The sequence below is a fragment of the Mirounga leonina genome, unplaced genomic scaffold, assembly GCF_011800145.1.
Source record: "Mirounga leonina isolate KUSES-001 unplaced genomic scaffold, KU_Mleo_1.0 Mir_168, whole genome shotgun sequence".
Classification (NCBI taxonomy): Eukaryota; Metazoa; Chordata; class Mammalia; order Carnivora; family Phocidae; genus Mirounga; species Mirounga leonina.
Window position 1 is genome coordinate 50,624,630 of NW_023270426.1, and position 12,995 is coordinate 50,637,624.

At 32.4% G+C, this 12,995-nt stretch overlaps 1 protein-coding gene across 3 annotated transcripts in view; it reads left to right on the top strand.

Moving 5' to 3' along the window:
- TENT2 (terminal nucleotidyltransferase 2) overlaps positions 1-12,995 on the top strand; it is a 67,856-nt gene that overhangs the window by 33,996 nt on the left and 20,865 nt on the right. For all 3 annotated transcript variants that reach the window (XM_035014735.1, XM_035014733.1, XM_035014734.1), the window contains exons 10-12: positions 4,364-4,440; positions 4,812-4,940; positions 9,916-9,959. In XM_035014735.1, the coding sequence (XP_034870626.1) occupies positions 4,364-4,440; positions 4,812-4,940; positions 9,916-9,959 (250 nt within the window). The remainder of the gene's footprint in view (positions 1-4,363; positions 4,441-4,811; positions 4,941-9,915; positions 9,960-12,995) is intronic.

Genomic DNA, 12,995 nt, shown 5'->3' on the forward strand with positions numbered 1-12,995 from the left:
GCATATTCTTTCTCTTTTGTTGAAGATTAATTGACCACAGAATCGTGGGTTTGTTTTTGGGCTCTCTGTCCTGTTCCATTGATCTGTGTGTCTATTTTCTGGCAGTACCAGACTGTTTTGGTATCTGTAGCTTTGCAGTATAACTCGAAATCTGGAATTGTGGTACCTCTAGCTTTGTTTTTCTTTTTCAAGACTGTTTTGGCTATTTTGGGTCTTTTGTAGTTTCATACAAATTTTAGGATTATTTGTTCTAGTTTTGTGAAAAATGTTGTTGGTATTTTGATAGGGATTTCATTAGATCTTTAGATAGATTGCTTTGGGTAGTATGGACATTTTAACAGTATTTGTTCTTCCAGTCCATGGGCATGGAATATCTTTCTTTTTTTTTTTTTTTTAAAGATTTTATTTATTTATTTGACAGAGAGATAGAGAGAGAGAACAAGTAGGCAGAGAGGCAGGCAGAGGGAGAGGGAGTAGCAGGCTCCCCGCCGAGCAGGGAGCCTGATGCGGGGCTCGATCCCAGGACCCTGGGATCATGACCTGAGCTGAAGGCAGCTGCTTAACCAACTGAGCCACCCAGGCGCCCCTGGAATATCTTTCTATTTATTTGTATTGTCTTCAGTTTCTTTCATCAGTGTTTTATAGTTTTTAAAGTGTAAGTCTTTTGCCTCCTTGGTTAAGTTTATTCCTAGGTATTTTATTCTATTTTTACAATCCCATTGTAAGTGGGATTGCATCTTAATTTCTCTTTCTGTTGCTTCCTTATTAATGTATAGACATGCAATGGATTTCTGTACATTGATTTTGTATCCTGCAACCTTACTGAATTCATTTATCAGTTATTGTTTTTGATGGAGTCTTTAGGGTTTTCTGTATATAGTATCATGTCATCTGCGAATAGTGAAAGTTTTACTACTTTACCAATTTGGTTGCCTTTTATTCCTTTTCCTTGTCTGATTGCTGTGGCTGTGACTTCCAATACTCTGTAAAAATGGTGAGAGTGGTCATCCTTGTCTTGGTCTTAGGGGGAAAGCTTTCAGTTTTTCACTGTTGAGTACGATGTTAGCTGTGGGTTTTTCAATATATGGCCTTTATTATGGTGAGGTATGTCCTCTCTAAACCTGTGTTGTTGGGAGTGTATTATAATGGATGTTGTACTTTGTCATGTGTTTTTGCTGCGTCTATTGAAATGATCGTATGGTTTTTAGTCTTTCTCTTATGGATGTGACGTGTCACATTTATTGATTTGCAGATATTGAGCACCACCCTTGCATTCCAGGAATAAATTCCACTTGATTGTCATAAATGACTTTTTTAATGTATTGTTGGATTTGGCTTGGTAATATTTTGTTGAGGATTTTCACATCTATCTATATTCATCAGAGATATTGGCCTATAGTTCTATTTTTTTGTAGTGTTTTTATCTGGTTTTGGTATCAGGGTAATAGCAGGACTTATAGAATGAATTTGGAAGTTTTCCTTTTATTTTTTTGGAATAGCTTGAGAAGAATACATATTAACTCTTCTTCAAATGTTTGGTAGAATTCGCCTGTGAAGACTTCTGGTCCTGGACTTTTATTTGTTTGGAGTTTTTTGGTAACTAATTTAATTTCATTGCTGGTATAATCAGTCTGTTCAAATTTTCTGTTTCTTCCTGATTGAGTTTTGGGAGGTTATATGTTTCTGGGGAATTTATCCATTTCTTCTAGATTGTCAAATTTGTTGGCGTATAATTTTTCATGATATTCTCTTATAATCCCTTGTATTTCTGTGGTTGTCGTTATTTTTCCTTTTTCATTTGTGATTTTGTTTGAGTCCTCTCTTTTCTTTTTTGACGAGTCTGGCTGAAGGTTTATCAATTTTGTTGATCTTTTCAAGGAAGCAGGGCCTGGTTTCACGGATCTGTTCTATTGTTTTTTTTTTTTTTCTTGAGTTTTTATTTCATTTATTTCTGCTCTAATCTTTATTATTTTCTTCCTTCTACTGATTTTGGGTTTTTGTTCTTCTTTTTCTAGCTTGTTTGGGTGTAAGTTTAGGTTATTTATTTGAGATTTTTATTACTTCTTGAGGTAGGCCTGTATTGCTATAAACTTCCCCCTTAGAACCACTTTTGCTGCTTTACAAAGATTTTTGGTCATTGTGTTTTCATTTTCGTTTGCCTCCATGTATTTTTCGATTACCTCTTTGATTTTTTTGGTTGACCCATTCATTGTTTGGTAGCACGTTATTTAATCTCCATGTATTTGTGCTCTTTCCAGTTTTTTTTCTTGTGGTTGATTTCTAGTTTCATAGCGTTGTGGTCAGAAAAGATGCATGGAATGACTTCGATCTTTTTTAATGCATTGAGGCTTGTTTTGTTGCCTAATATGTGATCTGTTCTGGAGACTGTTCCATGTGCATTTGAAAAGAATGTGTATTCTGCTGTTTTAGGATGGAATGTTCTGAATGTATCTGGTAAATCCATCTGGTCCAATGTGTCATTCAGAGTCACTGTTTCCTTGTTTATTTTCTGTTTAGATGATCTGTCCATTGATGTAAGTGGGGTTTTAAAGCCCCCCACTATTACTGTATTACTGTCGATTATTTCCTTTATGTTTGTTTTTAACTGCTTTAAGTATTTGGGTGCTCCTTTGTTGGGTGCATTTCTTTTTCTATTTAAGATTATTATACAAACTTTTTTCATCGTTAAGTGTTCTTTATAAACACCATTTTATATTTTCTATACAGACGTTAAAAAAAAGAAAGTCTGCTTCTAACACCCAAAGTTAAATGATGTGAACATTTTGGTGTAAAACTTTCAGTCCCTCTTCTATGCATATGAATGCATAAGAGTTTTTAAAATTAAAATTGAGATTATACTTTTTTATTTAATCATATGTCATGGATATTTGCTTATATCATTGATTATTTTCTGGCTTCAGTTTAAATGGCTTTACAGTAATATTTCATGAGTGAATATATTGTGATTAACTTATTCCCGTTAGAATAAGCATTTTGTACATAAACTTTTTTCCATATATATAAGATTAGTTTAGTATTTCCAGAAGTAGAATTTGAAGCAAGTACTGTGGATATTTTTAAAGCTCTGAAATCATATTTTTGGAAAAGTTTTTAATTGCAAACTGGTTTCCGTCTGTTTTTTCCTCTTTATTGAGTTATACTGGTTTCAGTGTTAGCCTTTCACAGATGCAATTGAAGAATGTATCTCCATTGTTTCCATAAGTTCCCAAAGGCAAATATATATGATATCTGAAGTGTTAATACTACTATCTGTTTTTAATAAATGCATGGTTGATTGAGAGATTATAGTATTTCATTTCCCAAAACAAGAAAATCTGAATTGGTAGATTTCCATTTTTATAATTAAAAGTTCGTAGAAAGGAATTTTGTTAAGTTTTTATTTTAGGCAGTCTTTTCATAGAAAAACTCAGTGTGCAGAGGAAGTTGGGCCTCATAATGTAATTTTCATTAATCTTTCCTTTTATTTTGGATTTACCCTTTCTTTGTAGATCCCATCATTATTGCCCTATTTTCTAAATTGTGAATTGCATATCTTTGCTTTCAAAGATGTAACCCTTCTGTTATGTGTTTGACTGTTCTTCCCAGATGTCAGTAGCTAAATTTGGTATGATATTATAATTTATATCTTATTTATGTCTTATCCTTTTTGGAGGGAATATAATGTATAGACTCCTTCTATTTTTTTCACCTGTACTTTATTTGGCATTTTATTTCTGTTGTTTTTTTTTATTTTTTAAAGATTTTATTTATTTATTTGACAGAGAGAGACACAGTGAGAGAGGGAACACAAGCAGGGGGAGTGGGAGAGGGAGAAGCAGGCTTCCTGCTGAGCGGGGAGCCCGATGCAGGGCTCAGTCCCAGGACTCTGGGATCATGACCCAAGCCGAAGGCAGACGCTTAATGACTGAGCCACCCAGGCGCCCCTATTTCTGTTGTTTTAAAGCAAATGACACTTTAATTCCATATTAATTGAGACTATATAACTCAGTGGGATAACTTGGCGAGAAATGTTTTTGGTCACATAATTTTGTTTATCTGGACAGGACTGCAAAATTTTAAAATTTGTTTTATTAGGAATAATTGGAGCCTTAGTGTAGTACATTGTGGATCTTGCAACTGTAATCCTCTTTTATATTTTTAATATACACTAAATCATATGTACTGAGTATGTATTCTTATTTCTTTAGTGCCTCATTTTAAAGTATTTGGCCTTTGGGCTCATGCTATTTTTGCATCATAGGGTAGATGAATATTAATTTAGTTACTAGGGAGTTTGTTTCAAAACACTTGAGCTAATGTTTCAGAACACTTGAGCTAAAGTGTATTTCTCTCTTTTTCATAGTTGTGTGGAATTCGACTTGAATGTAAACAATATTGTTGGAATAAGAAACACATTCCTTCTCAGAACTTATGCATACCGTAAGTTTTTTGTCTCCAAATAATAATCAGCCTTCTCTATCCTTCATTCTTTATTCCTTTTTAAAGATGTAATAAATACTGACATCTCTTTAAATATGTTTATGTATAGTGTCTTTTATTATATGTATAATATTTTGTTATACTAAAATTATATACTACTGGAGTTATAGGTCAATAAAACAAATTTTAATAATTAATAATTTTTAAAAGGTGACTAAGATACCTTTTAAAAGCAAGACACATTTATGGTGAACACAATGTTTAATAAATAGGGAGGCAGTGCTCTTTTTGTTGTAGTTGGGAAATGTTACAAGCTTTCAAAGACACCATAATATTTCCTTACCATTTTTAAGTTTTAATTTCACTTTCAGTTGAAAATCGAGTTCGTCCATTAGTACTGGTGATTAAGAAGTGGGCGAGTCACCATGAGATAAATGATGCCAGTCGTGGTACTTTAAGCAGCTATAGTCTTGTATTGATGGTTTTGCACTATTTACAAAGTAAGTATTTTGGGTTTTCCCCAATTTTTAAAATGAAAACACAGTTAAACCTCATTATGATGTCTTCTCTGTTGCCTCTGTCTTCAGACAGCATTGATTTAAAAAGTTATTTCTAAGGCCTAGAAAACCATATTTCCTAATTCGTTGCTTTGAGCAAATGTTTTAGAAATATTATTCCCTGGGGGTGCCTGGGTGGCTCAGTCAGTTAAGCGTCCGACTCTTGATTTCGGCTCAGATCGTGATCTCAGGGTTGTGAGATCAAGCCTAACGTCAAGCTTAAGTACTTTTTGGAAAGTACTTATGGCTCAAGCTTAAGGTTCTCGCTCTCCTTCTGCCCACCGCATCCACACCCCCCCCCCCCAAAAAACACAAATGTTATTCCCTGGAAAACATTATAAGGGAAGTTTCACTGTGTTTTTTATTTTTTTACAGTTTTTCAGTATTAACTTCTGTATTCAAAGAACTTTTCCCTCTGTATTGTTGACCCATTATGTTGAGGCACATGCATGTTCAGAAGGTCTATAAAAATAAGCTCAAACACCATTCATCGTGTTTTTTTATTTTTCACTTGAGACAGGATTTTCTTTTTGGTCAAAGAAGTTTTATTCCTTGTGAACTGGCATGGAGTTGTGGGCGAAAGCCTTGATATTAATGTAATAGAAGAACCTTTATCAGGATGTCTAGGGTCTGATTTGTTCTGGGTTAATGATATTTCTATAGTTTAGAAAGCAGTGTTGTAATATTTATGTTCATATCCTTTGACTCAGTGTTATTCAGCGATTGCATTTCTAGAAATTTATCCAAGGTAGTATCAGGGATGCAGGTATGGATTTATATATAAGGCTGATTTTCATGGTGTTTATTGAAATAACAGAAGGTTAGAAGTAATCTTAAGTTTTTAAGAATGGGGTATAATTGAATTAATTATAATGTTAGTCACTAATAATGATGCTTTTAGGATATTTAAGGAAATACCCATGATACACTCTCATATACAACGTGATGCCAATTTTAAAAATAGTATTGGTATTAGAGTTTGTATACTTATTCATGTGTATATAAACATTGAAAAGTTATGTGCCAGAAATTTACCAGAGTTATTTAGGTTTAGTCAGATGTACTTCTTAAGTCGCAACTGAAACTAAAAAATGAATAGACACTAGTTGGGATTTAAAAATTAGATTTGACTACAGCATTTAACATGTCTGAACATCCATAATATGTGTCCTTTCCTTCCATTTTTGTGGGTTACATTAGAAATTTTAATTTGATTGCCTTCTTTAGAAAAATGTACATTAGGGATGCCTGGGTGGCTCAGTCTGTTAGGCGTTGGACTCTTGATTTCAGCTCAGGTCATGATCTCAGGGTCGTGGGATTGAACCCTGAGTCAGGCTCTGTGCTTGGCAGGGAGTCTGCTTGAGATTTTCTCCCTCTTCCCCTTCTCTCTCTCTCTCTCTCAAATAAATAAATCATGGGGGAAAAAAAGAAAAATGTACTTTAATCACAGATTCCCCAAGGTGGTTTGGCAAGCAAGTTGAAAGTTCCAACGTTGGTATTTTACCAGTGTTAAATCATGCTAAAATTTTATTTAGATTTTGTTAAATGCATTTTATTTTTGACAAAGTAGTCCCATTTACCGAGATGGTTTGTAATTAATAGCACTCTCATGAACTGTTTCTGGGTCTTTGTTAAAGGACCTCACCTATGCAGAGCTAAAGTATAACTGACTTATTTGGCAAATTTAAGCTGCCCCTCACTAGAAGAAATTAGACTGAAATTAGTAGCTGCATTTTTTTTTTATCATACAGGAGTTTGCAAGATGTATTGAGCAGTTCCAGTCTGCCATAGTGAAGTAGTGTTTGTGATTTTGGCCAAATTATTCTACCTTTCTGGTCTTAATATTCTTATCTGTAACAGGAAGTTGGATTGGATGGACCTTTAAGTTTCATTTAACTTTGTAAATGCTTTTAATATCTTTTTTGCCATGAATAGAGAAAGAGAGCAGTCTTCTGTATGTAGAAAGGTTGAAAAAAATTAAAGCATTTCCTAGGATGAATTTCAACAGTCAGTAATAGACTACATATGCTTGAAAGGTGACTGATGAAAGTATGAGGGGTAAAAACCCAATGAGAAGAGGTTTTAATGGCAATCTAAGATTAATAATTAATAAAAAAGGCAAAAGTATCAACTGGTTAGAAATAATGATACAAATGAATATTCATAGAATGTTTTACCATGTTACCAGGTACAGAACTATCTTAGGCATTTAAAAATTATTCTTGAATTTTCAAAATTGTTGCTTAGTGTTATTGAAGATTTGCACTTTTTTTTTTAGTTGAATTTTTGATGAATCAGATTGGGATGTTTATATGTATAACTTTGCGGGAGCTTGACCAGAAAGCCCTCATCTGAAATGTAAGCAAAATAAAATCTTAACAGAGTAGTTATTCTGAGAGCATTATCAGTTGATCAGATACTGCAGTACTAGGTTTTGTTTTATTTTGCTTTTGAGAGAGAAATTTAGAAGATTGAAGTCCAGAATTTTGAAGTAAAAATAGATGTTACAGCCAGATTATTCCTGAATGTGTGTTGCTTTGAGTAAAATAAACATTTGAAAAACTACTGAAGGCTTTGAGGTTACTATGAGGATAGTGTTAATAAATAACTGCCACAATACACCAGTTGCTCTTAATGTGTTGGCCTTGAAAAACAAAAGAGCCAATTTTTTTTTACTGGCACAGTGCGTTTATTCAAGAATAGCAGAGGAATTGCAGTTCAGTACAAGCAAACTGGTGACCCAACCATTGGCAAATCCAGAGAATGGAGGCCAGGGACTTGCCTTTATGGAGGAAGGGGAGGAAGCTGGAAGGGGCTGTTTTCACTGAATTCTCGTTGGCTGGGCTGTTGCTAGGCAAGAAAATTATTTCTTCATCCTGCTGGGGTGTGTTAAGTAAACTTCTTCCTATTAGGGAATGCAAGGTACACTGTATTCCCTTTCAGGGCTTCCTCACACCACTATAAATGAGGTTTCTTTTATTTCTTTTCACAAGTGACTAGTGTTTTTAAATGTATAAGGTTGTCAGGCAAGGGATTTACTGAATGATATCCCTGCCCCCCCCATTTCCAAATTGCTTAGTTCTATTTACTTATTTTTTATATTATTTATTTAGAGACAGAGGGCGCATCTGAGAGAGTGAGTGGGGGAGGGGCAGAGGGCTCGGGAGAGAGAATCTTAAGCAGGCTCCACACTCAGCGTGGAGCCCCATGTGGTGCTTGATCCCATGACCTTGAGATCATGACCTGAGCTGAAATCAAGAGTCGGTGCTTAACTGACTGAGCCACCCAGGTGCCCCTCAAATTGCTTAGTTCTAAAGGTTTTTTGTCTATTGAAAGACCCTAACCCAGTGATTAGTATTTGTTTTTCTCTTCTGGCATTCTAGTTATATGATTCTAGAATGAGATAAAGTTTTTTTCTAATTCTCTATAACCTTTTCTTTATTATTTTTTAAATTATAATTTTACTCTACTAGGAGTATTCAGTGAGAAAGGAATTCAGGTTTTTAATTAAGTAAACTAATTTCTAGTAAGATTTTCTAGTTTGACTTCTGTATTATAGCAAAAATTATTAGAAAGTTATTAAAAAACGTTTAAAGACTTTTAGAATTAAAGTAACTGGGGCTTGAGTTTATTTGTAGGATCTTCTAGAATTTTGAGCATTTGAATGCCTCAGGGAAAAAATATTTTTACTTCCTAAGAGTGGTTCCGGTAAGTAATAAGTTTTCCCCCTCAATCACATGCTGTGAACATTCCAGGGTATCATGGAATTTTATTTTATTCCAATTTCAACATGAGGATGAAGCATGATACAGAAGAGAAATTTAAATACTATGAAATAGGAATTTATACATTTATAATCATAGTTGGAGATTATGTAAGTTGGTAATAATGGTTGATTATATGTATATTAATGTATTCCAGAAGTCATTTAAAAAGGTTTTTGCTAAATTGCAAATTAAAGGTAATGATGGCTACTGAATTTACTTAATTATATACAATGTATTTCTAATTCTTAAAAACATAGTTTATAATATAGTATTATGTTTGGTCTTTAATCTTAAAGAAATCTTGAAAACACATTATTTGTATCTTACCATACTCAAGACATTTTATTTTACAGTTTCTTAAATTGTGAATATTAAGCACTTTGCCTTTCATGTTATTCCCTTTATACCATAATGATGTGAAATTACTGTTAATGCATTTAATGAGGTTGGATTTCGGTAGAGTTATTGGAGAATGAAGAATGACAATTAAAAAAAAAGTAACATATGAAGATAATAATTCCCTTATGTGAAATTTTTATTTTTTATAGTAAATTGGTACAAATATCCTGATTTATATTTCTGAACTTTGCTGAGGCCTTTTTTTAAAAAATTTGTGAAGTTGAAGAGTTTTTTTTTTGTTTGTTTTTCTCTCCAATAGATCTATTTCCTGAAACTATCTAAATTTTGGTATTATTATTAGAATAAATTAAAAATAAAGGGACAATTATGATACAGCTGTTGTTCTTTCGTGATACAGTATCATTGGACTGTATTTAAAAATTTTCTTTTTGTTAGCTACATCCATCTTAACAATGTTCATTCAATATCTGTAGAACAATCCTTGTCTTGCTTATTTTGTGTGTGTGTCTGATGTTGGACCAAATGATGTGTGTCCATTGATGGCCTATTTTTCTAAAACCATGTAAGGAACATTGGTTTACATAGAAATATACATAGTTTATTAACAAACCTTAAGTTATCAACTTAGATATATTTGGAATTTAAATTTTTAGGGATCAGAATTCACAAAATATATGGAGACTGTTGAATTTAAGCAGAAACCCTTATGCCTGGGGTGTAGCTGACAAATTATTGCTTTGTAAAATGAATTATGTGAATCACGGAAGCTTTAAACTTTTTTTTTTTTATAGCCCTACCTGAACCCATCCTTCCATCCATCCAAAAAATTTACCCAGTAAGTGTTTCTTATGAATTATTATAATACATATTATGACAAGTATATGTGGAACTGTTATATGCAGTATTAATATGAATATAAAAGGTGTAATAGTTACCTTCTATGATAACATTTTCTATATAGGCTGAGGAGTTTGCCACTAGCACATTAAAAATATTTCGTATACTTTTTTGGAAGACTGATATTTTATTTGGTTATTGGCAGACAGTCTGGTCATTTATGTAAATGGTAGAATTTTTGCATAATGCTCATGATTATCACTAATAATAATTAAATATACTCAATTGGTCAAGGCTCAGTTAGGCTCTTTCTAGTTTTCTTCATGCTATTTTCAAATACAGTTTTATAGCATTTCTTTAGTTAGTGACTCAGAAGTTTTCAACCCAATGTATGTATACTTTGAAAGCAGGGGAAAAAATTAAGAAGTTGAACAATTGGATAATCATTTTATCTTTCATTTGATTTTACCAAGTAATCCACCAAAAGAAGTAACCTCAGTACACTCTTTGTGTGCTTAATATTAAGACTCCTGAAGTTAATTGGAAACATTAAAGAAGTAAAGTGTGCTCACTAGAAAAAGTTTGATATGTACTCAGTTTGAGTTTAGAAAAACCTAGGTTATATACATATTCACAGTCTTTTATACTGTTGTTTCTTTTCCAGTTTTTTTGTGTTCTTTTTTCCAGAATTGTTTCCTTGTTTAATAGTCCTACTGTTTTCTGTTTTCCTCCATAGTCATCCTTATTCCTGGTTTTATTTGGAAATAGTGTTTAAGCTGTTTAGAATGTTTAACCTTCTGAAACCGTATAATTGTGACCTGTTAGTTTTATAAACTTACAAAAAGAGCTGTTTTCTAAACTTACTAAAGAGTCAAATTGGAAAATGTAATATCTAGCTTGAGTGATCAATTTTCAAAGGACATACTTCTCTGTATCATAGAAAATATAAATCTACTTGACGTGGAATCTAAATTAAATTTAACTTAATCTTTGATAATTTAGAAGAACTGATGTTCTTGTTTTTGAACATGGGTTATTATTGTAATGCATACATGCAAGGTGCTGGATAATAAAAGGTTCACTGTAATAGAATTTTGCTGTGTAGTGGGGGCTTCCCAGTTTGTGGTGGGTCATCTGGTAAAGACATCTGTAAGAATCTTTTGGAATTTGGATATCATATCCTCCTCATTTTGAAAACTAATTTCTGCTATTATGAAGAACTATTACAATGAATTTCAGTTATTGCTAGGGATCAGTATTTATGCTGTCATATACATAATGAAAATGAAAGCATCAGAAGGTATAGAAATAAAAGTAACTTGAACTTTTGGCCTCATCCTTGAATGGTTTTCTCCCTGCAATAAAGTATTGTTTCTTTAGCTTATACTGAAAGGTGGAAGATGATGACTGGGTGTTACTATTTCATTTTTTTGTCTCAATTTTTTTGTTAAGACCTAGGTTTCAGTATAGAAGGAACTATGTATATTTTTCAGCATACAAAGTATCTACTAGTTAAACTTATCCTTTAAAGAGTCTATTATTCTGTATGGAACAGATGCTTTTACAGAAATCTCACTTAAAACCCTCACTGCATGAACTCTTTTTACTAATACAAAATACTAATGAAATCTCAGCTTAATGCACTGTGCTGGAGAACAGAACAGACGTATTGCTTTTATTATAGGATACCCGGGTTCTTACTGGTATATTCTAGTTTGAGGAGCCTCATTTTACTTCTGTTTCATGTTTCTCATTATCTAGCTTTCCCCCATGATAGAGTCCTGACTTCTCTTCACATATACCATCTCTCACCCTATACTCTCCACCCCTGTTTTACTAATAATCTTATTTCTATACCTGTAACAGGGAAATAGATTTAATAGTAGTCCGGCGCAAAGCCTTAAAAAATACTAATAGCAAGACTTGCTAGATTTAAGAATATCTTAATTTGCTTTCAGGTGTGGTTACATTATCATAAATATTTAAAGTACATTATTTTTACTATGAGGTTGATGCTTACGTGGGTAAGGACTTACTATCCACTCTACAGGATTTTAAATTTTATATGAAACCTGTAAGCTGATTGATCAGTAGAGCACTTTTCTCAGTGGTCCATCTAATGGAACAAACAGATCAGCTTATTTCTTACTACTAATAACTGTCACTTACTTAGTATCTATTTTATGTCAGCACTCTATAAATATTATATGCATTATCCTTAATCCTAAACAAATAAACTTGTGTAGTATTATCCTTGATTCACAGCTGAAGAAACTAAGTCTTAGTTTACGGAAGGTTATATTATTAATTCAAGCTGTATAGTCACAAATTATGGATCCAGAAACTGACATTTTTAAAGACAAAATGATAGTACTATTCACTAATATAGTTTCTGTTGCTTATTACATTTTGTGTATATCTGATGGTTCCTATATAGATATACCTTTCTTTAAGAACAACATGTATGACAAAATTTCAACTTGTATAAATAAGTTTGAGAATGACTTAAAACTTTATAGTAACAAAAAAAAAAAACCTTTGTTATTTTACAAGGGAACAAGTTTCTTTTAAATTTTGAGCTTCTCTAATATAGTTAAATAGAATTAAAAAATAGGATAAAAACTTTGGAATAGAGTAACATTTGTTCAATGTGTTATGCTTTTTAAAGTTATTTTCATATTTTCTCAAATTTATGGTAATTATTTTAAAAATGGGTATGGTATTTCAATTCAGTTAGGATACTAAATTAGGAAAGGAAAGAATGAAAGACTCTAACCATTTCTTTATCTTCAAAAGCTATATCATAATATAGCATTATTATTTTTTTAAGTAATTATTCACTTTTATTTACTTATGTGACAGTATTTGTAGCAACATATTATCATTGAGTAGTGAATAAAAGAATATGAGGCTTACTGGGAAACTGGCATAAAGTCATATATTTATCTTTTTTTTTTTTTTTTTTTACAAAAAAGAACACTGAAATTAAAGTCACAAAACTCCTACAACTATTAAACTTGAAAAATTCATTTCA